Source organism: Epinephelus fuscoguttatus, linkage group LG16, assembly GCF_011397635.1.
Source record: "Epinephelus fuscoguttatus linkage group LG16, E.fuscoguttatus.final_Chr_v1".
NCBI classification, from domain to species: Eukaryota; Metazoa; Chordata; class Actinopteri; order Perciformes; family Serranidae; genus Epinephelus; species Epinephelus fuscoguttatus.
Genome location: NC_064767.1, coordinates 10,936,655 through 10,963,188, shown reverse-complemented (window position 1 = coordinate 10,963,188; position 26,534 = coordinate 10,936,655). Strand labels below are relative to the sequence as shown.

The window sequence follows — 26,534 nt, the reverse complement described above, 5'->3', positions numbered from 1 at the left end:
ATTCTTTGATTATCAACTGTTGCCAATCGACGAATGGTTGCAGCTCCAGACATCACGAAAATGAATGTAGTTTTTCTATTTCTAGGGCCTGGGAAGATTTTACAAATATACGACAGATTAAAAATTTCTAAAAGAGTTATAGCTTACCCTGTTAGCAGTTGGAGGTGTCCTGTAACTTCTGTCAGAAGTTTTACGTACCTTTCATAATGGTGTCTCATCATTACCGAAGCGTATTGCATTCACTTGACAAATAAAAAAAAATCTGTTTTATTGAGTATTTTTTTCTGTTTTTCAGAGTATTTTTTTAATTTTTCTGTTTTTCTGTGTAATTTTTTCTGTTTTTCATGGTAAATTTGTTACTGTTTTTCGTGTTTTTTTTGTTTTTTTTTTGTTTTCGGGGTATTTTTTTCTGTTTTTCTGAGTATTTTAGTTAAGAGAGCAATAGAACAACAGATACTTTCATTCCTTTCTTGAGAGCTCGATATAATGGAAGCAAGCATGACCCGCTTGTTTAGTTTAATCCAGTTTTACTTTGTTTTGTATGGAGCTTGCCATATGTGTCCAACTGATTCTGAAGAAACACTGCAATGTCCAGCAGATCTGAATGGGCTTTTCATCTGAACAACCGCAAAGTCTTAAAGGTGCCTGCGTAAAGTCGACAAACTAATGATAACACCATCTATATGACTTAAAGAGTATCTCCTAGTGTCTCAAACCCAAAACAAAGTAAAACTGGACTAAACAAGCGGGTCATGTTTGCTTCCATTATATCGAGCTCTCAAGAAAGGAATGAAAGCGTCTGTTGTTCTATTGCTCTAACTCAGAAACAAATACTCAGAAAAACAGAAAAAATTACCCCGAAAAAACAAACAAACACGAAAACAGAAACAAAATTACCACAAAAAACAGAAACAAAATTACCATGAAAACCAGAAAAAATTACACCGAAAAACAGAAAAATAAAAAAATTACTCCGAAAAACAGAAAAAATTACTCAATAAAACAGATTTTTCTTAATTTGTCAAGTGAATGCAATACGCTTCTGTACAAATAGACCTTTTTCACAACAGACATTTTGACGAGTCATAGTGGGAAAAGCACAGGTGAAACTGATAACATTAACGATGTCTCAGCTTCAATTAGTGTCCCAGTATGCTATTCCAGTGAGGCAGCATGCACACTGTCAAAGCCCCCCATAAGTGGAATGCAGCCATCACTGATGTTATGAAATACACCTGTGCTTTACCTATTATGACAAGTCATAATGTCTGCTGTGAAACAGGTCTATTGTGTGTATCCTTGAGGTCAAACAAATGTGTTAAATGCATTTCCTTCCTTATAAAAAACAAAGTACTGACCAAATGTTTTTTATTATAATTGCACATATATCCACCTCTCTGGTAACGACACTGAAGAAAAATTTAAACGCTCCCATTTTTCACAGGTTTAAGATAAGGATCTCAGACTTTATTATGCACTTGATAGAAATTTTGGTCACAAATTTGTTTAACTCTGTGTTCGTGAGCACCTCTCTTTTGTCAGACCATCCCCATGGCACACCTGTGTAGTAATGACGCTGGTTAATCAGCGTCTTGATATGTCACACCTGTCAGGTGGATGGATTATCTTGATAAAGGAGAAGTGCTCACAAACAGAGCTCGTAACACACTTGTGGAACAAGATTTGAGAGAAATATTATCTGTTGAGTGCATCAAAAGTCTTAGATTTTAAAGTAGCAAACACAAAAATGTTGTGTTTAAATTTTTGTGCTCTGTATTTCTAAGCTGTAAAACACAGAGCTGTTTTTAAATCATAGCCCCACACACAGTGAAATATGTCACTTTTACACTTTATTGTTTAAAGTTGTTACAAAAAAGTGTTTGCTGGAAACATTCTTTGCTTTCGCCTTTACAAGCACAAGGAGACTCCGGACAGGAGAAGAAGAAGAAGAGCGGAGTGGAGGGAGGCGGACGTGTGTTTGTGTTAAAACAGGGCTGAGATAACAGTACAGAGACAGAGTGAAGCCCTTACTCACACACACAGAGACGAGATGCCTCCATGAAACGAAACAAAAACTGGGTGAAGGAGACACGACTTCAAATCCAGAATAGATTTTTTTGTACTTACGAGGTATCCTCAGAAGACCTTAGCTGTGTGTGTGTGTGTGTGTGTGTGTGTGTGTGTGTTGGGGGGTGACACAGGTCATTGTTTTCTCCCTGAGGTGAGTTAGTGTGTTGCAGTCCGAGCACTGGGGTGATGGAAATGATACTGTGTATGTGTGTGTGTTTGGACAGATGGATAAACACACACAAACTGAAAACTGCACACATACAATCATCATGAACACATAAATTACAATCTCTCTCTCTCTCACACGCACACACTCGCGCACACACACACTCCTGCGTACACTGACGAAGGTGTTGTGGACAGTTTGGAAGTGACTGATCAGTGAAGCTGTTTCACTGCTGGGAAGTTTCTACAGTTCGAGCGTGTGTCTCGTTCTCATGAGTTAACTGGATGCAGGATGTGTTGTGTGTGCACTCAGCAGCGGGAGGTTGGGAGAATTTGTGCTTACACATAATGTGCAAAACATCAGGACTGTCTTCTCTGCACTCAGCATTTTGTCTCAGTCTGTGTGTTGTTGTGAAGGTAGTGTGAAGGGTAAATGGGGGCAGTAGCAGACTAAACACAAGGTCCATTTCATGGCTGTTATCCAGCTTTCAATCGAATTGCATGATCTTCCTCAGCGTGCGGAGTTTGTCATGAGTTGTAGATGCTTTGATTTCTGTTTTTCAGGGCTCAGGTTCATGTTGACTCCTACCTACCAACAAAGCAGATGGTTTGTTTTAATTTGTTGGTGACAGTTGTCATTATGGCTGGTTGAATCTAAGATAGGAAGATGGCGACTCCAGGTTGAGACGCCAGTCATGAACTCCAACGTCTCTGGTTTTGTTTCAAGCTTTGTCTCTCTATCCCCTCATTTTCTGTCATCTTTCTAATGACTACATAATAAAGGATTAAACACCCCCAAACCCCACCAAAAAAAATAAAAAATCACAGCTGTGATTACCTGCTCCATTCCAGATTTGATGTTAATATAAAAATGATTAATCACTTAGCACTAAATGTGGGATAAACTAAGGATGGGTATTATAAACCAGTGCTACATTAGTACTCGTTCCTGACTGGTCAGGACCAAAATATCAATGAGCTCCTGAACAAACAGTGCTGCTATTGATATTTATGTCATGTTAATTCATTCTAATGAAACACAACTGGTCAATTTTTTTTTTTTTTTTAAAAATAGAAGGTTTTATGTAGAAGTAGACTTTTCTGTGATTGACTGGTTTGGGAGGAACATATAAAGCAGACAACAGACAAGAGTTTCTTTCTGTTGTTTGTCCACCTCACAGAATTAATGTTTAATTAAACTGCAGGCTCTTATTTGAACCACATTTATCACAAATTGATCTGTTGGCGACCGTGTTTCAATAAAGCTGCTGAAATTAAAAGCTTGTTTGGACATCGTTAACGGCACTCTCATTTAGCCCTAGTGACTGTTATTAGAGAGCTAACAGTTCTCATCATGGTTAATAAAAGAGAAGGCAGTCTCGATATTTTGCTTTCACACTATACAGCTCGTCGCCCCTAAAATGCTCCATGGGGCCACTTCAGCACACTGTTTGGAAAGCACAAATTAATATGAAGCCCTGATGAGCACACACACACACACACACACCCATGAAGACAATTTTCTAACGTGAAGCCATGCATGTGTTAGTGTGGATCAAACCTGAGTCAAACAGCTACAGTTTATCTTGTGTTGTGTTCAGACGGATGGGACTTCCTGCACTGGTACAGATCAGCTGAGAGAGACAGAGAAGCACACTGAAATTCCTCCCTCTCATAAATTATGACTAGTGTTTAAAATCATGCCGGAAACGGTGCCGTAAATCAGTGTTAAAATAAACCACATCTTTTATCAGCCTCTAACAGCATCTTCCAATACTGGCTGGAGTGAAAGTTTTCATTTAAATATCTGGTTAAAAACAGTCAGGATGTTGTTGTAAGATGCCTAAAGCATAAATAACTTTCTAAGCTCAGATTAATACTGATCAGAATACTGTATCTGGCAAAACAATGGGTGTCATTCTTGCTGTACATGTGCAGGTGAGCCTCAAACATCACAGCAGAGAAGCAGAGTAAGGAATAAACAGCACTTGTAACATCTATATTCTTATTTTTGTACAATAAATGTTTGGGTGCATGTTCCTTTACACTTTTAATTAATAAAAAGTATTTGACCAGGTCTGGTTTGTGTGTGTGTGTGTGTGTGTGTGTGTGTGTGTGTGTGTGTGTGTATGTGTGTATGTTTGTGTGTGTGCTACATAGCTGCGGTATCATGGCTAACATGTGATCAGAAAAGATTCACTCACCCACAGAAACGTTTCACTCGGACTTTAAAGGGAGGGAGCAGTCCATTCAAGTTGTCTGAGTGTTACACAGACGCCCAGAGGACTCCCATAATGCTTTAGGAGGTTTCCGTTCCAAATCTATTGCTTTGAATGTGAAAAGGCGAGAAGTATAACTGAGGGGTTAACACACAGAGTGAGAGCACGCCAGAGGACAGGGTGTATAAATACGACAAACAGATCTGAGGGGTGAACATGGACGGGGAGGGACACGGAACGAAACCCTCAGAACACACCTAGAACTTTATATCGGATTAACCATATACTGTATCTTCAAATTAAAATGCTAAATAGTATTGACGTTAGGCATATCTGACAGATAAAGGATGAAGCGATGGTTCCTGGGCCATAAATAAACATCTTTGTTTAAATTAGCTCTAAGAGATGTACACAGATGTATATTGCAACAATAAACATGAATAAAAACCGTACGTTTGCACTACGGTACATTAGTAATTTAGAAAAATACTGTTGTTGAAAGTTCTTTCCGAGAAACGAACAAAAGGTTTACCCAGCATTGTTCTCTGTTTGGTTTTTGTGTCTCTGGTTTCACGTGAAAATATAGAAATCTTTGTCGTCATTCATGAAAAAGCAATACAAAGGTCACTTAAAAATGAGAGAGACAAAAAGTCCAGAAAAAAGTTTTTATCTTAACTGCAGAGGAAAGAAAACAAATCTGTGTCGCTCCCCGTTTTCATTGCAGGGTCTTAACAAAAAAAAACTCCCCGCTCTGCTTCATCCAAAGGATGCTGGGAAGTCGCCCTGCTAGTCGAGGGGTCCCTGGAAGATGAGTCTGACGAAGCCCTGCTCACCAGTCAGCTGTTGGGCACAGAAGGGGCAGGCGGCGTGGAAGGTGTGCGTGCCATGTGGCAGCGGGATCTGACTCCAGAAGCCCGCTGTCTTCTCTGAACAAACATGGCCGCAGGGGTTAAAGGCGTGAGTGGGCGGGGCGGCATCCACGTAAAACCCCGCCTCGCAGCCCAACCACAGCGGCACGTATGGCCCTTTAGCTCGACACATGGGACACTCCCTCTGCCGGCCCTCCCGGCCCTCCCTTTCCTCGCGGTGGTTGCCCCAGTTGTGGTAGCCGTGCACGTGGCCGCACTGGAGGTAGACCCAGGGCTGCTTCTCATCCGGCGTGTCCTTGCGACGCATGGAGGGGAAGGCCAGCGTGTTGAAGCCCACGGGACACTGTGGGCGGGCTGCGTTGATTTCCTGCCGAAGCGCCTCCAGGTGTTTGAGGGTGGGGGTGCGAGACAGGCCTTCGGCAGTACGCCACAGCAGAGTCGCGCCACAAAGGTCGATGAGAGAGCCGTCGACCAGCTCCTGACTCTCAGTCTCCACCTGGAACAGAGACACATTATAGAGATGAGTTGCTACAGACAACAGAAGTATTTAAATACAAAATACAGCAGGTTGAACCCTCAGATCACTGAATATCAAACAAGGCACGATGTGACAATCAGGGCAGTAGCGAGGATTTTAGAAATACGGAGGTCGTGTGTCCAAGCAGCTCGTCCAACCCCAGGTAATGTCAAGGACTTTTGTAAAACTAATTCATTCATCTGTTCAATTATATTTAAGTAAAATATTGTCTTCAATTAATAAATATTTCTAGGAGGTTCCTCTGCTCCACCAGGAATGACTTTTAGTTGGAAACATCTTTAAAAGGTCACACTAACTCTGCATCTAAAAACCCTTGAAATGTCCAGTATATAGGATTTCTAGTGATGAGGTTGCAGACTGTAACCAACTTAATACTCCTCCGCTCATCCCTCCCTTCCCAAGCTTATTGGAGAACCTGTAATGGCCTTCAGGTAATGTAAAATGAGAATGGCCCTATCTAGAGCCAGTGTTTGGTTTGTCCTTTCCATGGAGGTGCAACATGGAGGACTCACTGGAAAAGGATCAGCTCCCTATGTAGACATGAACAGCTCATTCTAAGGTAATGAAGACACAACTATTCTTAGATTAAGGTGATTATACATTATGAAAACAAATGCTTAGGAATGTTATATTTCATTTCTGCAAAGAGGCTCCTTTGAGTTTCTCTACATGATTTTCTACAGAATATTTGTATGAGTTTGATCTCCAAGAATAACATTTGGTTCAAACAGTTTTTAAATGTTTGTATTTATTCATTATCTATCTCTTACTTTTTCTAACCTTACTTTGCCTTAAACACTGGCACATTTTAAGGTCATTGCATCTACAATTTTAAATAATAAAATATAACCTGCACTCAAGGTCAAATTCCCAGAAAAAACACGGAGCACATGAACTCTGTTTCCCCCAGTGGTAGCTACAGACCTGATTACAATTCATCCTGTGGATAACATTAACATGAACGTCTGTACACGATGGATGGTGTTAGATAAGAAGTTGGGAGATCATCAAAGTCAGTACGATTTCCTGACAACTATCTACAGTAATATTTTTTGAGACATTTCCAGACCAACCCACACTGCCATCCCCAGAGCCCCCCGCTGGCTTGGCTAAAAATAACCATAATACATTCACTGACTTTTCACTTGATTAGTTTTTTTCGAGCCTTACTGCTGTTGAAACACTACAGATGGAAGCTGATGTATTTGTGTAAATGTAGCCTTGTAAAATGACAATAATAACGATGCAACTAAAGATGATTTTATATTACCTATCACTGACACACTGACATTATCTTTTAGTTTATGAGAAGTCCACAAAATAATGAAAAATGATCCTCAAATGTCTTTCTATTAAAAGTTTCAGTCCAAAATGACAGAGAGACAAAAGCTGCTGATTTTTCACATCTTTCAAACATTACTTTTTTCACCTATACTGAACTGATTCCAGCCTCTCTCAAGGACTAGTGACTTTCCTGTGTGCACCCTGCAACACCTCCAGCTCATTTTGTGACACTGATCAGGATAAGAGATTGAAAACGGATGGACTGCCTTATAGTAGTATTCGTGTGGACACAGCAGGTGGCAGTGTAACGCAGGCGCACCTCAGACAGCTGTGTGGCTCAGGGAGGAGGCAGGGGGGCCGACAGCTGGAGGCAAGATGACATGAGGAAATTAAAAGAACAACGAAGGGGGTGAGTGGGTGGAGGAACAGGACTGAGAGCTGCTGGAAAATTTGGTAAACTACAGTCTTGATGAGGCACAGATCAGACGCTGAGGGGAAATTCCACATTTAGATAACCAGAGATAGACAAAAATAAGAGGATGAAGAGAGAAAGACTGAGCGCAGAGGGAGGGACGAAAAAACTATTTTTAAAAGAGTGATACACAGAAGCGGGGAGCTCCCAGGGCTCTTTGGTGAGGTCACCCGTACTAACGCTGGTGCCGAGGTCACTGAGTTGCTCGGGGCAAACCCATTGCTGTGGCTGCGGCACAACACCGCCACAGGTTGATGTGTCCCTCCTGGTGACAGTTTTTAACCTTCATTCATCCTGGGAAGGTTCGCTAAGCTCTCGCACACTGATGCAGTAACACACATTCACATCTGCCCAGTAAAACCACAGTCTTTCTACTGTTGGCCAACAAGCTGCTCAACTGGAACGGGTAAGAGTTCAGCGTCTCGCTCGAGGGAAACAGTTGTTATTGTTTTTCTCCCCTCCCTGCTCAGATTTTCCCAGCTGTTCAGCTGATTTCAAACCAGAAACTTTTGAGTCACATGGCTGCTCCTCTAATCAATAACCCACCGCCATGTCAAGGAAAGGATGACAGTTTGAAAAAGTGTTTGTCTGATCAATAAATTACCACACTCAGGTTTAATGATCTGAGTGCTCCAGGTCGAGTCGATCCATGTAAACATCCGCACACTCTCACCCTCGACACACAGTTATAATTAAATTACACAGAAGCGAACATTTATCAGCACAAAAGCTTTTATTAAACGCAGCAGGGGCTCAGACACTGTGCTCATTTATTATACTTCACAACAGCCCTTACAGCAGGCTCACTGAAAACCTCTCTATGTGTGTGTGTGTGTGTGTGTGTGTGTGTGTGTGTGTGTGTGTGTGTGAACTGCACTGTAAGATATTCCTAATTAAGCTGGCTTCAACCTTGTGTCCAACTGCAGGAGGGCAGGCAGCTGCCCTTCTGGCAAGGCTGAGTGAGTCCGTCCACAAACTGAGACCAACCCGCCTCACATCATTCATCTTTACCTCACAGTAACTACTAAAATACTGCCTGGTGTTTACTGCTTTAAAATAAATAAAAACATCCATTAAAAAGACAACTGTTAATGTTATTTTTAGCCTTAATCTTTTTCTCTCAGTGAGCGTTCTTTCCGTTTTTCTAATGGATGTTTTTTAAAGGACAGGTGAGGGAACAAACAAGGGATTTTAAAACCCTAAATTCATTCAGCAGCCCCCTTTAGGTGCCTATTAACATACACACACAAAGACACACACAGGCTAGCTAGATAGCTTTTTGGCAAACTTGCTGAGATGACATTTCCCCCCCCATTCAATCAGAAAGTCCTTCAGCTGTTAACCTTCACTAATGCAGGGCAGTTATCCCATTTACAGAGCGGTGAGGGAAGGGCGCATTACATTACAAACCTCAAAGAAGTTAATCTAAAAGGACTGTATGTTGTCAAAGAACAACTGAAATTAAGGTCAAACGTCAAGGTGCTTTTTTAAATGTGTTGATAATAATATATAACATATAATTGTTGTAATAGAAGTATCAGAAATGCTGCAGTTCAGTGGCTAAACAGGCCCGTCGGTGTCTGTGTTTGATTGACAGCAGCTCGCAGGCTGAGCACCAGGAGGGAACAGAGACAGAGTAAACAAACTTGTGCTTCAGTCGACATGTCATGCACAGACAGCATGTTGTTAGTGGTATTGAAAAGTAAGGACTGCACCAACATCTAAACACAGGGTCCTTACAGCTTGAGGCAAGTTAGCTTTAAGACTTTTAAAGAGTCTTTTTAATGCCACTCAGAGTGAAATTTTAGAGCAATTTTACAATAACAAAAATTGAGGGAACAAAAAATGAACTGACGTCAACAAAACTTGGATATACCTGCCACTGCCTCGACTCCCATTAATGGACTGAACTTGCAAAGCACCTTTCTAGTCTTCCGACAACTCAAAGCACTTTTACACTACGTGTCACATTCACCCATTCACACACACGTTCAAACAGTGATGGCCGAGGATACCATACAAGGTGTCACCTGCTACTCAGTAACCATTCACAAGCTCTCACACACCGATGGAACAGCCATCGTGAGCAATTTGGGGTTCAGTATCTTGCCCAAGGATACTTCCACATGCGGACTGGAGGAGCCGAGGATTGAAGCGCTGATCTTCCAATTAGTGGACGACCTGCTCTACCTCTGTATAATACACACCAAGCCTTGTATGCATTGCCTTGTATTGGTGTCCGCCACGCTGAAAAATCTCGGTTAAATAGCCAATTGTTGAATTTGCACTTCACTGAGTCGTCCAGGGTACGACAGGAGCGGAGCTAACAGACAGTGAACCCTCTTGATCTGCATGACGTTACTGCAAGAGGTGTTTTTTGAATAAGCAAAAAAAAATTGGAAGAAAAAAATTATATAATCGTGCCTCCTGTGTCTTAGCATTTTTAGGACTTCTGAAAGATGACCTTATTCATTTTAATACCAATAACAGCCTTATTTCTAAATGAATGAATTCAGTGCCTTTTAAGACTTTTTTAAGAATCCGCAGGAACCCTGTAAACAAACCAGAGTGGTAAGATTACATGCTGTGCTTCAGCTCATTGAACTGCAAACTGATGTTAGCAGTGCACTTTCCCCCTGTGAGAGTTTGTTTAGTCGTTCGCTCAGCAAGTTAAGACACAGGACAAGAAGGAAGAAGACTTCAGCAGGACAGCTAATGTAGGCTGTCACTGTTCAGAGACTGTGGTTCTTGTGTTGCGTAGCAGGCTGCTGTCTGGCTCAGTGTGTCTGTTCTGCCTGTGATAGAATGCTAATGTCAGTACTTCATGCAAATATGGTTTAAAATTGGCTATTGGAAACAAGTTCTCTTTCTATGTGGGCAAATAGGGGGCGCCATCATAAAGCCAAAAAAATACATATAAAATAAATGTTTCCTTTTGGTTTCTTTTGTTTTTTCTCAAAAGAGAACACAGAGCATTTGTTATGCTGAAGCATCTTAATTTAAGCTTACAGCTTTGATTCTAGTTTGTCTTTTTTCTTCATACAATAATAGTACCTACTTATAATAAAAAAATTCCTTCAGAATGTATCCAAAAATGATCTCTGTGACAGCATCAACACGCAGAGGACTCCACTGAGAGGTCTCCTGTGTGCATTCGGACCATTAAAGCCCATCATGTTCTGTCACCGTACATAATTATAATAGGTGCTTTCCCATAGCCAACTATCTAAATTGTCAATCACGTGTGAAATAACGAGTGGTCTCTGTAGTGGTGGATAATGCACACACAGTTAACTCTCTGGATGGTAAAGGGCAGGTGCAGATAAGAGAGCTGTTAATTTGTGCTGCGCTGGAGAGACTTGGAAACAGGTGGCACCCCAGATAAAGAGACGGATTAATGCTAGAACTGCTGACTGTGTGCTCGTGGTTGATGATGTGTATGTTGTGGGTGGTAGGATGGAGAGGAGAGGAATGGAGGAGGAATAAAGCCTCATCAAACACACCACCAACAACCTAAATCCAATCAGAGGAATGCCACAGGTGGCCACGCTGACAAGGCAGAGTGAGGGTTATGATTGGCTGAGAGGCGCCGACGTCAGCTGGAGGATCCCCTTACAAGGTCCTGTTACACACAGCTTTGACAGCCGGACCTGTTGCCATGGGGATGGCATCCCGATAACCCCCTGGTGGTGTTAAGCTCTGACTAACCTCGCGCTGCCTGAGTCATGAAGTTGGTACAAGAGTGTGAGAGTGTTGGACTGAGGGGAGGGGGTGAAAGAAAGACACAAACACTTCTTTTTTGTTGTGATTGGCGACATCATCATTATCATGTGGTCTTCTTAAAAAAGCCAAACTGTTCTCTCCTTTAGAAAACCCACTAGCACGGTTCCTTTCTAAAGCAGCAATGATGAAACACTTGATGAGCGCACCCTGACTGTGAAAGCTCTTCAGTAGCTGAATCTCTGTTTTGAATGTTCTGGGCACACTGAGCGCACCAGTGAATGTGGAGCTACACGTTTTCCATCTTTTCTCACCATCTTTCCTCGCTGCTGCGCTGAGCGGGTCTCCCGCAGAGTGAAAACATTGCCACAGACTGAGATCTCCCTCCAGACGCCTGGCTTGGAGTCCTGGGTGAAGCCGTTTCTAGGGTGCATCACCAGCACGCCGTTGGTGGTCAGCCCGTCCATTTGACCGTCAGACGTCTTCCACTTAGCAGCCTTCTCCTGAGGAAAACCAGGACATGAGAAGGTGTTATAAGGACAGGGACAATTGAATTTTTCATCATGCAGTCCCAAATCAAACATCTGTAATACATGTATCTTGTCACTCAGTTGTTTAAGATTTAGAAGTTTGTATATTCTGATTTATATTGTGACTAAACCCCGAACATCTGAACTCAACAGGGGCAAAGCACAATATAGGATGAACAGGTACTATTAGAAACTCATCCTTGACTTGTGTAGCTGTAGCATTTTGTTGTACACACTGACATGCTGCTATGGCAAGACTGAAAAGCAAATTATGTGGAGTCAGTTCCTCTTTTATGAAATTAGCTTGTCATGTTGTAGCCACGGACACTTTGACAGGACGTTTGTTGTTGCACCTCTGCTGTCATGACCATAACAAATCAAGAGGAATGACGTCTGCTTCTGACATTAAATGAAAAATAGATAGGACAGTAAAAACAAACATGATTGGGAAAAGAAATCAGGTTAAAGGTTTTGCACGGAGAGTTTTATCTTCCATATCAAATGGTTCTTTGGTGCTTTCTCCCTTCATCTTTCTGCCTTTTACTCGCTCACACTCGCCTACATGTGTCTGAAGCTCCAGACAGCTCAACGCTCACCCCTAAGAAGATGTTTTTGGAGGAGTCGAAGCCAGCGGCATAGATGCGTGCGGTGTAAGGCGGCGTGCGCTGGCACATGATGCGGCAGGCAAAGCGGGAGATGGTGCTCTGGACCGACTGGGTGTCTGCGTTACTCTGGCTGCCCGCCACAGTGTCCGTCACTACAAAGTCTATGGGACTCTCTGTCGATCGACCAATCTGGTGAAAAGATAGAGATTTGTTGTTGCAAGTTTAAGACAAGATGACAATGTATTCCATTTATGAGATAAAACAATAATCTATTCCCTCTGAGGAGACTTGCTGGAGAAGAGAGTAACAACAGAAGAGCTGAGACAAAGTCTTTAAAAAAAAAAAAATACTGAATATGAACAGAAGAAGAATGATTTAGATGAATAATGCCAAAAAACTGGTTTGCAAGTAAATATAGCGAGGAAGAAAACGCAAACAGTTTGTGCTTTCTGTTTCTAAAACAGCATGTAGCTAGGTGACCTTGGAGCCAAGTTTTCAGCTGGTTCACATACATCGCTAAGCTGCATAAAACCCATAATAACCTTGAGGACATTCTGTACAACCTCACAACTAAACCCCCCTCTGAGTTTTGGAACCACAGCTCCCATAATTCAGGAGCCTTGGAGGATTTCTACAAGAAGTATTATGTTGTCATAGAGACATTTAGCTATATATTTTTAAATTTTGATTTATCGGCACCATCAGAAGTATGCTGAATTAGCTATTAGAAGTTCCTGTTTGTAGTTTAATCAGTATAATGAGTATCACTGGATTATTTTGATGCTGAAGAAAACTTAAAAACCTGAATTTTTTTTCACAAAGGTTCTGGAGCATATTTTTTGTATTATTTCTAAGTGGATTCATGGACGTTTATTTGTGATGGACATTGGAAATAACGGTATGCTCAGGAAGTGTCCGTCACACTGAATCTAAAAATATAAGTATCATGTCTGTGTATTCATACTTGACTTAGTTATGACTCCAAGAGGTAAGATTTTGCAAATTCTGTTTGCAAACTGCACCAAGGGTTTTTTTTTTAGCTGCTGGTGCTCCTATTGCTGACTGTGTTGGTAAACCACCTGAAGACTACAAGACCTTGAACATCCCCAAGTTGTTGTGCTGCTCACACCACAAGATTTTTTTTCCCAGACTGTTGTCATGTTGAAATGAGGGTGCACAGTCTGCACAATTGATCTCAGACCAGGTGTGCTAATGACAAGGAAAGCATGTGAGTAGGAATGACTGAGGCTTGTTACCTGGAACATGTCTGTATTGCTGTCATGGGTGTACTCCACCACCACCGTCTGGGCTCGAGACAGAGTGTAAGAGATGCTGTGCTGGTCTTTGTTGCTTATGGCCTGATGGGACAGAGGGAAGGAAGGATAGATGAACACAGAGATGATAAAATGATAAAAGTAAAGATGTTCAGGTGCTCTTAAATCAAACCCTTCACTTCAAACATACACGAGGATTGAACCTGGACATGCTTTATAGCAAAAACGCCTGCTCACTGATCTGTGCAGAGAACAACCGATACACAAAGGAAGGGCGGAGTGGGTGAAGAGTTCAGTTATGTAGTCACTAGCTGGACTAAACACAGCCTCGACATCTTTTCAGTCAGTTAGGACCACCCAAACTAAAGAACAAACGCTCTTCAAGACTCTAAATAACATCAGCTAAAACCTTGGCCTGTGTGTGTGAGAAAGTACAAAAGTGCGTGTCCAGCCTCTTGCTAATTTAACAGATTTCTGGGCTGCTGTATAACTGACGATGGAAACACACGGACATGTGCTTCCCAGGACTTTGCTAGCAAACGCTCAGTTACCTTTCACTGGACCGTTCACATTTGTTTCTCTTATAAACCTTCCAGTTAAACGCTGTGTAAAAATTCCTTTGTAACTCTGACAGGGGCTTGTACCTGCTCGTTTTCCCTTTTCTGCTAACTCAGGGAAGCTTTGCTGAACTCTTTCCTTTTCCTGTCCTGTTCACGGTGTGTGTGTGTGTGTGTGTGTGTGCGTGTCTGGTACTTTAATATCACAGAACAAAAGCAAACTGAATTTCAATAAAGCCTTTGGTGGAGCAGCGCGGCCAAATCCACTCAACTGGGTGTGTTTTATTTGATGTTGTCAGACAAATAAAATCGCACACCTACAGAGACAAACCTTTTTTAAGAGAAGGAGTAAAGAATGCTATTCTCTAACTGATGCACATGTATTTTCCATATCACTCAGTATGTTTGTAATGTGTTTCATGAACTCTGTAGCCTTGAAACTCACCTAAACATAAACTTTTAGTTCAAGAAAAGGAGTGAAACTGCTGATGTGTGGGGTTTCAATGACTGCAGTTCGGTAATCCCTGGGATGACTACATCATAGTGTATTGTGTGTTTGTATGTGTGTTTTTGTGCTTCACCTTGGCTGCCTGTGGAGAGCAGGCGATGTGAACTGTGCTGGGTTTTACCCCGTTCGCCTTCGGTCTCTTACAAAGTGCAAAGCGGCTCTTGCGCCTGCCTCGGTCCCCGTTGGGCAGAGAGCCATTGTACCTGCACGTACACACACGCACACACAAACATAAACACACACATACATACACAAAACAATAGGGCATTATTGTCTGAGTGGCCATATAATACACTGGAAAAACAGTCATTGTGGAAAAATGCTTGAGGCATTCTGGTGCACTCCCTTCATGCCTCTAAGACCATGTACACATGCACGCACTCAAATTGCAGCCTATACTTTTCATACATGCTTTTTTTTTTCAAAAGCACATCATGTACGCATAAACAACAAAGCCCTCCAAACATAACCCCAGAAGGGCTGAGAAAATAAACACACAAAGAGACTCATTTAGCCTGATACATGGCCGAGGAAAGGAGAATAAACAGAGGCGTTCCCTCCAACAGAATGGAGTCTCTGTGACTCCCGACAACACCGTGACTGTGCTGTTGTGTCTCTGTGAGTGTGTGTCTCTCAGAGCGTGTGTGTGTGTGTGTGTGTCTTGCTGGATTTCCTAAAGTAAAAAAAACATTCAGGAAACATTCATCATCTCCATCCATCTTCATTTCAGCATATCAACGGTGTGTTTGTGTGTTATTGACTTAAACTGACCCGTCTGTGGCCAATCCATCATAATAGAAAAGAAGCATTCATAAAAATCAAGATAACAACAATATAAACAACAATAGTATGTAATTAACAAAAGCAAAATTAGGTATAGGAATCAAAAAACCCTGAATGGAGCAACAGAGTTCACATTCCCTAAAGCAGCCAATGATCTAAACACTGTAACTGTACTTTCCAGGTATAAATGTCTGTATATGAAACACACTGCCTGCTGTCAAACAGCAAGCACACCCATGTTACACAAGGTCTTATTCTGTACTGCACACACATGTTTTAGATAAGCTGTTACCAGTGTGAAATGATATTCCTGCTAACAGGACCACAGCTTTATAAACATTACCACATGCATAAACACTGCCCGCTACTTTAACACTGTTATGACATCCAGAAGCCACAGAAGTTACGGACTCCTCTGGCTTCTCTGATATACCGTAACTATACTCAACTGCAATAAATGCAATGTGAAATCTGAAGACATACACAATGATTAAATTGCTTCCTGTAGCTTTTTGCTTAGCCGTGCATTTTGCAGTTTTTAGCTAATGATTGTTATTATTCATTTGCTTTTTTTAAGGGCAGTAATTTAGCTATGTATTGTCTACAAAGGATAAGTTAAAAAAAAAAACACACATTAGCCAACTTCTCTTAAACTTCCAGAGCATTTATCATTTATCATAAAACTTTTAAGGTTTCAGAACTTTTCAAAAGAGTCACACAAAAGCGGGAATCCAGTGGTGAACTTTACAATTAGTGAACAGCACAGTGACAATGTCAAATAAGTAAGAAAAAGTCACAGTCACAGGTAAGCACATACAGTAATCAAGGATTCATCGTCTTAAACCTGGGCTGCAGACGCAAGTGTACTATAAAAAGAAGGGTTTTTTTTAAAGTAAGTGAGCATGATTGAGAAAAAACAAGAGAAAATGCTGTGACTACAGCAGAGCTGGCCATGCTGTATAGGACCTCTGCACAGCTGGAACAAGCCTTTGACCCATCAGACTCTCAAAATGAAACCACCCATTGTACTGAGTCCAGCAAAGACGGCACAGAAAGGTTGTAAGGATGCCCAGCCTACGGCGAAATGTTTCTCCGAGAGTGCGGATCTGCTGGGATCAAACGGTGCTGGGAGGGTTTATGAGTAACCATGGTGAGAGAACAGAGCCACAGCAACGTTTGGGAAGAGTAACCATGGCAAGAGCGTAACCATGGTGAAGTTTAGCCCGTATCCGGAGAGAGGGCAGGGCAGTCTGTTGGAGAAAGCTCAAAGAGTTGCTGGCAGTTCAAACCCAGGTTCCCATGGGCGGCAGTAATGTGTGAAAGTATATGCGTGTATCCAAATACTCCCAAAACAATGGCCAAAGTTTAGCAACAAGTTAGTGTGTGTTGATGTGTGTGTGAGTGTATATACAGTACAGGTTGTTCACACAGTGAGGCAGGAAGGACCAGAGTTAGGAAAAAGTTAGTCTGTATGTGTGTGTGTGTGTGTGTGTGTGTGTGTGTGTGTGTGTGTGTGTGTGTGTGTCTGTGCAGACACATACTGTATTATTCGATGCCCACAACTAGCAACAAGCATGTGTGTGTGAGTGTGTTCCATCCAAACTCAGTGTGCAGCAACAAGCTACCACTTATACAGTAAACCTATAAAAACATAAAGACAGGTTGTGTGAGTAATTACTGCCCATGGTCGAGTCACTCTGTGTCTGTATTTATATTACAAAGGTTATTAGACTGAAGGCAGAGGCTGACAAATACGTTGAAGTATTTTTTTAAACATATACAGTATGCGGTGTAGAAGGGAGAGAATATTTCTTCCAGTGATCTCCTTGTGTGAATACTGTCTTAGAAATTAAACAATGCAGATGCAACACAGCTGCACTGTTGTAAAACCTGGGACACTGCAGCTGAGGTTCACGGCATACACGAAAAATGTACTTGCATAATCCTGCATGTGGACATACAATTGCTCCACAACCACAGAATCACACAGGTACACAAACAGATGGAGATGGATTTGGAGCGACTGCAATGTATCCAGTGACGTCACAGTTGTTTAAAAAGCCACATGGATGTCCATGTAAACAGATCGTCCCCAGAGACACTGCAGCATTCCTCCGGATTAGGCCATTAGCATCACTGGGCTTCAAACATGGTAATGTTGGACCGGGGATAGCTAGGAGGCCAGACACAACACCGCACCACGGTATGTGTGGACGGATTTCTTCATTAGTATCTGCATATGCGAGCCTGGTCTTGGTCACACGGGAGTCTCAATTAAATCCAAGCACTTGTTTCAGCCTGCTGGCAGAACAACATGGGTGGAGTTCACTACAGTAAAGTCATTTACCTCAACTGTTCACCATGTAAACCAAACACTGTACACAGAAAACAGATTTCAACGCCAAAAGTAAAGATCATCAGTATTAGGATAACAGTTTATTTTGTCTTCTACTTCACTAGCTTACATTGTAGTTGGTGCACTTTTCCAGGGTTTACCTGGTTTCAGACTTCTGAATCTTCCATACCTCAGAACCTCAGAGTGACAAGGAAGATGGAGATTGAAAGCTAGTTAACACTGATGCAAAGGTGGCACAATTTTAAATATTTTAAAAATGGCTTTACAACTGTTTTATAAGGAAGAAAGTGTACTCAACATATTTGTCAGGCCTCAAGGATACAAACTGCATTTATAAATGTGTACACAACTTTTGTTTGATTACAAGACAACTCCTTTAAGTTGGCGTCACAGGAACATTTAGCTGCACCAGGTGTGAAGAAAGCAGATGTTTTACCAATTAACAATTAGTAGCCTTGACTAAAGGTGCATCCTCATTTACATTAAGGTCCTGCGGCTAATGTAGTAGGTTACATGCTCCATGCTGACAAGGAGAAAGAGCCCTCTCTGTTGGTGTGACTTTACGTGGCTTATACAGCATGAATCACAGATTATTGTCACAGTGTCACAGTGATGGATTCACTTCAGAGTTCGGGGCTCGACTCACTCTCACACAAAACATACTGTAATGCTTGTTAAAATGTTCACTACACTTAAAGCAGTCTTTTCTTGCAGCACAGCGTGTGTCATCCAGCAAAAAGTGGCCCCATTGACCTTTTAAAAAGTGTGGCCTGACCTAGAATAAAAAATAGGAGCGGAAAAAGCAGAGCCAAACGGAAAACTGGGGTTCTCCCTTGTAAAGGCATGGAGCTGCATTAACTGCTCGCTGCATTTTTCCACTAGGGAAAATTTCCACGGTCGGTCATCTCCCTGACAATGCCGCTCCAGAACAACCCAGCACAACAAACTGTGAGTCAGCTGTGAAACCAACTGTGTTTGTGTCTGTGTGAGACATGAAAAATGTGTGTGTGTATGTTGTACATGCACAAGACAGTGTGTGTGTGAGGAGTTTTTCCGACATCTGCATTCCTCTGTGGAGTGGGCTGGGACGGGGAGTGGAGTGGAATAGCCCTTTGGGGAATAAACAGGAGACAGACAGATAAAGGAAGTCCTTCACTGTGAGTTGTTATTGGAGAAAGTGTGTATGAACGTGTGTCTGCAGTTAAATGTCTTCTATGCTGAAGATGCAGGGTGCGGTGTGGAAGGATTTTCCTACAGCTGAGAATGTGGACTTGAGTCAAAACAAATCTCTGGACGAAGACAGAGCCAAAGTGTTAACGATAAGTATCCTGTGCCGCCCGTGTCCAAAATTAATCTCATCTTGTAATATCTCAAATGATGCAGTTAATCTCCAAAAATACTAGAGTCCCACTCTTTAACTGTCCTTTCTGTGTGAACTCTGAGTCCATGTCCCTGTGCACCCGGACAAAAATAGCAGTATTGTTTATGTTGTTTTCTGGGAAAGTGTCTCTGTTTGATTTCCTGGATCGCTGCATTTGTTCACATCTTGTGGTCAACTCGAATTATTTAGAGACTTTGTTTGCTTATCTTATTAGAAGATATCAACACATTTATTAACCAACCAAAGTGCATCTGAATCCTTACTTTATATTCCCTACAGTCTTTTACCACAACAATAGCTCTTTTACTCTTTGCCACCACTATTTCCATTGTTCTGAAGTTAGCATTTAATTATTGTTCAGACTGTGCATCTGCATTGCTGTAATTAAGGCTTCACTGTGTGTTAAAGGAGCCCTGTTTCCTAGTAAACAAACATAAATACATTTAATGTTTCTTACTAAAATGCCTCTTTGAGGTGTAACAACGAGCCAAATACATTTCCTTCCTCATAAAAGCATTTCCATGACAAATTTTTTGAATATTTTAAATCTTAACATGCATGTTTACTTGCAAGCAGTCTTCCTTCCTGTCTTTGTTAGCTCACTATTCTTCTGTGCACGTTATCTCCACTGTCACACAGCCTGATATTGTAAAATCAGCAACAGGAATGTGTTTTGTGTCTTGTGAGTAATTCTTGATGCATACAGGAAGATTAAAGGAAAAGTTCATTCAAAGACAAAAGCGCCTTTTACACTTTCTGTTCAAGGTAATAATTCTGCATAGCTGCTCTTCATTAAAGGTGTGATTGCCGAATGGGGGTACAGACTTATCTTGCCTTTAAGCCGGCAGCAAAGGTAGTAACAGCTCTTTGTCAATGTCTGTGTATATGGGACAGCCAGCAGGACGGGACGGATGACGTTTTGACAACGTATTATGTGCCAACTTCTGCCAGGAGATGTAAAAAGCAGCTTGGAGCAGTTAGCAGCTAACTCAAAGAAGAAGAAAAGCATCTGAAAATGTCCACAAATTGGGAAAACAATGAGGTCCAGGAGTTCCTTACACTCCAATCAGAGGATGAGCTCATCCGCCTCATAACAGGGACAGTAGATGATAGTTATTGCCATGTTAAGTCATTATTATTTTTTAGAAATCACTGTTATATGTCACAATTCAGGCCTATTTTGCTTTTGGAACGCTGGCATGCTATCTAGACTCTCACACTGGGGTGGCATTATGCTGCCGTTGTTTGGCTCTGTATAAAAAAAGCTAAAGTGGTATACAGAAGGACTTCGTAGCGGCACTATCCCAGCATCTATGTGTAAAATGGCTCATGTACATTGTACGTACTTCACACAAAGGCCTCACCTCCCTAGGCTCTCTATGGTCCCAGAAGAAGGTTTTCATTGAATGGCGGCATGCCCGACAATATGACAGCATATCAGTGCAAATAAACTTCGACTGAGGCTGAAACAAAGCATTTCTTGTGCTTTGTTTTGCAATAGTTAAGCAAAAATACTTGGATTTCCATGAGCCCACAAATGGATACAAGACACTTGGATAATGATGCACAGGACTTTTCAGAAAGTCTTACGTAATATTCTTTCATTTGTCACACACTGCACTCGCCTTGAAGCCATTCAATAGAAAACCTTTTTCTGGGATCACATAAGGACCATAGGGAGATGAGTACCATATACAATTTATATTGTTTTTGGGTGAACTATACCTTTAAGAGGTTAAAAACTGTCAAACTGCATATTGTCAGAATTATGGCTGGGAGGTAAATGGTTTCAAAAATGTGTGCTTCAGTAATTGTCTTCAGTTAATACACTAAAAGAGCAAAACCACAAAATACACATGGGTAGGTCACATTTTCAGGTCCATGAGCAGAGTGAATTCATGTGGTTCCAAACCATCACTCAAACACTGGGAGTGTTGGAAACACTGATTGAACTGAGCTAGAGCAGCCAACACTCTGCAACCAACACATCCAACCATTATCAGCCATGACTCATACTGTAGATCCAACAGTGACCAATACAGACAGTCGTGGCCAATACACACAGGTGACGTTACAGCTACTCAACATAACGTAACTACAGCTCTGAGCCTGGGACAGGAGGACATTAGGATATGTTCACAGGTGTGTTCTGGATGTAAAGATGTAATTAGCTGCTGCTTACCCAAGCACAATGAGCTCTCCGTACTTCACTGGCACTTTGGTGGAGGCGGTGGTGGAGATGTTTTCCTGCTCTGGGGAGTACATTGGGCACGGCTGATTGAGGCTTGGTGGAGGAGGAGGAGGAGGGGAGGCAAGATGGGTGAGATCCAACAGGGTGAGGGACACAGGAAGGGAAAAGGAGGGGAAGGGAGGGGGAGGGAGGTGCTGATCGGATGGAGCACGGGGGAAAGGAGGAGAAGGAAGGGGAAGGGTCAGCTGAGCCTCAGCTCCACCCTCTCATGCTTCATGTGTCCGTCTTTCGCAGCACCACTGGTCCCGTCCTGCAGAGTGAAAAGGAAAGGGTTAACACAAATTGAAGAAGCAGGATTATCTTATCTTATTCTTTCATGTGTTTTCTAGATTTAGATTTCTACAGATTTCAGTTGATGTTTAATTTCATGCAGGTGGACAGCACTCACAGCCACAGATCACACCGGAGCTCTTGTTGAAGTGGCATGATGGCAAATGTTAGCTAGTGGACTAAAAATAGCAAGTCTCTAAGATACTTAATGTGTTACTGAGTTAACTTCTATAGTGTCTGGTATGTCAGATATTTCTCCTCACTTCTGTTTAACACTTAGTGTTGAGACGGACTTGTGCAAGCAGATCAGGTGGAAAAGTGTTAAATGTGTGCAGTTTATTTTCAGACATTATTACAATGGAGATCATATTAATATATCACTCAGGGCACTAACAGAGAGTTAATTTGCCCTGGGCAAGTGTGTGAAATAATGCTTTAGTGGACACACAGTGCCACATGATAATGTACACTCAGTGCCCTGTGGCGATTTTGTTAATCAAGATAACTTGTGCAGATAGTTTTCCTCCATTGACCAATCAACTGCTTTAAGAGAAGGCAGAAAAAAATGAGGAAAACAAAACTACCCCTTTAAGACTTCCATGGCTAAAATCGCTCAGTAGATAAAATGCAAATACACCCCCCACACACTTCACACCTCCCAAGATTTTCTTGCAAAGTTTCAAATAAAAAGGCCTTCATCAGAGCATCAGGGACATGACTAAGGTCGGGAGTACATGTGGCTTATTATTCTTGCTGAGTGAGGTGGGTGTCTGTAAATGCTGACTTCAGAGAATGACTCAGAAACACACACAGCTCTCTAAATACACAGGAAATCACAGTGAGGAGCAGAGAACGAAAGCATGTGTGAGAAAAGAAGAAGGCATGATAAAAAGGAGAGGATGAACTTCCTGTCACAACAAGCTAAGGGTATTGTGGCTTTAGCTGAAGACCCTTCTTGTATGACCTCCTCCTCTCATCCTCTCAGTGGACAAAAAAAAAGCAGAATATAAATATGCTACGCCATCTCTCAAAACAAGAGCAGAACAGGAACAATAACATCATCACTTCATTTCCAGGCAGCCCTCCTCATATGAGGCACAATATTTCTCCTACAATTCCCAGAGTGCCTTGCTGCTAAGAGAATGCTAAGCCACGCATGAATAAAGCATGGGATGTAAAGTGTTTTGATGATGAGTAGGGATACAGGGGTTTTTATTCTAAACACTCTCGCTGAAGAGCAGGAAGGCAGATACAGTCCCATTAGACCAAGTGGGAGAAGTTCACACAGAGGCCTTCCAAGGAAGTATTTTAGACATGTTGTCATACAGCAGCATCAATCAGTACTAGCTAACATGTACTGAGTTCAGTAAGCATTTCAGAACTTAACCAGATGTCATCTGTTGGGCCTGTTTTAAAGTGTCACTGAAAACCAACCTGCTCATGCATCCACACAAACTGTTCCCTGCCTCACACCTGAAGAAGTAATACTTGGAGCTAGAACTCACATCCCGTTATCTCGCTCACAAGGGTGTTAGCATTGTGTTAACAACAGATCTATATTCAGTGATCACACCACAGCATTGGTAGAGCTGCAAGTTATAAACAGCTTCATCACACACACAGTGAGAGGGAGAATGGGTGGAGGTGAAACAGTGGTGGCACAGATAGAAATCACACCACAGCTCAACACATTTGAGTTAAGCACTTCTTGTACTTCATCAAGCAACATCTTTTAGAGTTCAGCAGGTGGTAAGAATGGCTGTGAATCTTTTCAGCTTTTTCTGAGGTCGGAGTGGAGCGAGGAGGTTTTATTCTGGATGGAGGCAATAACAGCAAAATGGAGGATCTGGATGAGCATGCAGAAAGAAGGGGGAGGTGAGGACGGGTGTGTTTGAACTGCAAAACTGGATGTAAGCCTCAGCCCCACCTGCTCCCCTGACAGAAGGGGTTAATCCCGCAGACATGCACACATGCAGCATTGTCAGTGCATACTAAAACACTAAATCGTGTGCATGTGAAATCCTCTCAGTACACTCACATGTGCACACAGTCAGTAGCATCAAGGGAGCTGTTGGCTGACTTGCCAGGAACTGATTTTTTACCTATGGATCCAGACACTGAGGACCAAAAGACATAAAGGTCTGAGTGCAGTGGGTCCTGTTAATGGACACATCCAGAGTCCAGAGTGCTGAATTATCTTCCTGTCTCAACTTTTGAACTCAACAAAAACTAGAGGTGTTCTGATACCCTGTTTTTCCCCTTCCCTGTACCAAATCCAATAACTGAACTTGCCTATCAGCTGACACTGAGTACTGATCTGATTTAACTGTGCTAAAAGAACTGATAGCTGTAACCGTGTATGAATATGAAATGACTGTTAGCATCGTTTGGCCTGGCACAAGTTAAACCCTGTGTAAAATATAGACAAATACATACAGAAAATGAATGCCATAGAAGCTGCCAAATAACTGACTTTTTGCTAATGTTACAGTACGTTATTCACCAGAAATCAATTCTTCTTCGCTGCTCTAAATCAGCAGCTGCCGGTGGCTGCACAGTTTAACTTGCTGTGTAGGCTACGAGGAGCTGATTTCCGGGGAAACAGCTGTTAAATCCGGGTGTGAAACTACTTTAAAGTTTATTATGGTATTGGATCGTTGCATAGCCACCATACTCACGTACTTGCTGGTACTCCATCAAGCATTTTAGGCAGTATTGAAGGCATTTCAAATACTGGTATCAGTATCAGAACAACTCTAACAGCAGCAGCAGCAGCAGCACCTCATTCTTCAATCACAAACTGTCTTTCCTCTTGCTCTCTCCTGTAGCTCAAGGACATCAACTCACCGTTTCTCAGTGCAGCAATATACACCCAAAGTGGCCAAAAGTATGGTGAAGAGTTTGAAGCTTAACATTAGACTTAAGCATTACAGACATTTCCATTTAACTAACGATGAGTGATGTCTGTTGTAATATTCAAAGCTCCACTAATAGACATTTTACATTCATAATAATGAGCGGTGGAGTAGAAGCAGGAATAATTTTGATTGACAGTTTTTACTTTCTTTAGTTTAACCTTTGATTTCTCTACTTACTTCACTTACATGGAGAAACAACCATGTGTCAACTGCTTTAAAGAGGCTTTCATTGAGGAAAAACATGCATTTTGTATTTCAAATTACTGATCATTAAACTGGCTGAGGAATTTGCTTCAAATTGGCCTCACTCGTACACATGTGTTATATGTATGGGCGTGTGTATAATTTTTTAAGTGTGTGTCTGACTAAGCTCCTGGCCCCTGCAACTCTGCATGACACAGAGCTCAGCGTGGCTGCATGCCAACTGCTGCTTAGCTACCGAGACACACAGTCCTACAACAATAGATCTGGAGCTCAGTGAGACTGACTTTGCGGGCCGAGGTCAGGGATTGTAACAGCGTGCTGCTGACAGCGGGAACAGCAACCTCACACCTACAAAAGCCCTCGTAAAACTTAACTGCAAGGAGGCACGGATGACACCTGCCAGTCCCGCTGGCTGCCAACAGAGCACAACACATGACAAACAAATGTGCATGCACAGCAGCAGGAGCAAGCACACATAAATATGTCTTCATGTTAACACGGAAGCGGGCCAACAGCTGCACTTTTCCTTTTGAGTCTATCGCCAGCCGAGCCGCAGTGCAACATGTCAAACTGTCCTATTTAGCATGCATGTATGCCAAAGGGCAACACATAACTATGCCCAGGGAAAACAGTATCAATCAACCAGGTCACACCCAAAGTTAACAGAGTCCTCTGCAGGATTTGAGTCCTGCACAAAGCGTCTGTCTAGAGTCAAAAGGTGTGCAGTGCTCGATGATATGGCAAGTCAAAGGGTGACACACTTTCAGGATCACAAGGCATCAAGCCTCCGTGGAAACAAACAACCTCACTAGAGGCACTGTTTCTCGGCTGGTAGGTCAGGTACCAAAAATGGGTCAGAAAATGCTCTAACAGGGTCATGGACAAAGAGGAACTCAAAGAGGGAACCACAGTATGGTGTTAACTAATCTGCTAAGTCGACTGTACAGCTAGGTCCTGATTCATAAACAGCCAAAAACCCCTGGCAGGGAGGCCTTAAGGCTTAAACTACTGGCTCATGTGACAACACTTCCCATACCTGACACCTACATAATGAGACACTATTATTTGCTGATGATATGTGATACTTAAACATTAAGTTGTCCCAGTTTCTGTACCTGCAACGCTTTAAATCCAGTCTTGAAATCATCAATTTTCAACACAGAAATTGCTTGCTCAATGAATAGTGGGATTTATAATTTCCCAGAGCCTAAGATGGCATATTCCAATTCTTTGTTTTGTCCAACCAACAGTCCAACCCAAAGATATCCAGTTCATTATCATATATGACAAAAACCCCACTGAATCTCACATTTAAGCAGCTGGAAATATTTGGCTTAAAAATGTACCAAAATAGTTAAAAATTGCTGATTCAAAAACTTTATCAAGCAAAGAAAAACATCCACATCAGGCACCTGGTCGGGTAGAAAAGAAAACCAGGACCTCCACACAGTGTGGCATCTTCATTACTGGAAAGTGGTAATGATATCCTGCTGGTAAAGTGGGTCATCATATCAATAAATAATAACAGATGCCTGGCATAGACTCAGAGGGGATGACATG

At 42.0% G+C, this 26,534-nt stretch overlaps 1 protein-coding gene across 2 annotated transcripts in view; it reads right to left on the bottom strand.

Annotated features, from left to right (window-relative positions):
• Window positions 1-1,833: 1,833 nt before the first annotated feature.
• The window catches only part of peli1b (pellino E3 ubiquitin protein ligase 1b), a 43,704-nt gene continuing 19,003 nt past the window's right edge, over window positions 1,834-26,534 (bottom strand). For both annotated transcript variants that reach the window (XM_049599981.1, XM_049599982.1), the window contains exons 2-7: window positions 21,514-21,832; window positions 14,885-15,014; window positions 13,729-13,830; window positions 12,464-12,661; window positions 11,652-11,840; window positions 1,834-5,819 (exon numbers count right to left, since the gene is read on the bottom strand). In XM_049599981.1, the coding sequence (XP_049455938.1) occupies window positions 5,241-5,819; window positions 11,652-11,840; window positions 12,464-12,661; window positions 13,729-13,830; window positions 14,885-15,014; window positions 21,514-21,596 (1,281 nt within the window). In that variant the 5' untranslated portion in view covers window positions 21,597-21,832 and the 3' untranslated portion in view covers window positions 1,834-5,240. The remainder of the gene's footprint in view (window positions 5,820-11,651; window positions 11,841-12,463; window positions 12,662-13,728; window positions 13,831-14,884; window positions 15,015-21,513; window positions 21,833-26,534) is intronic.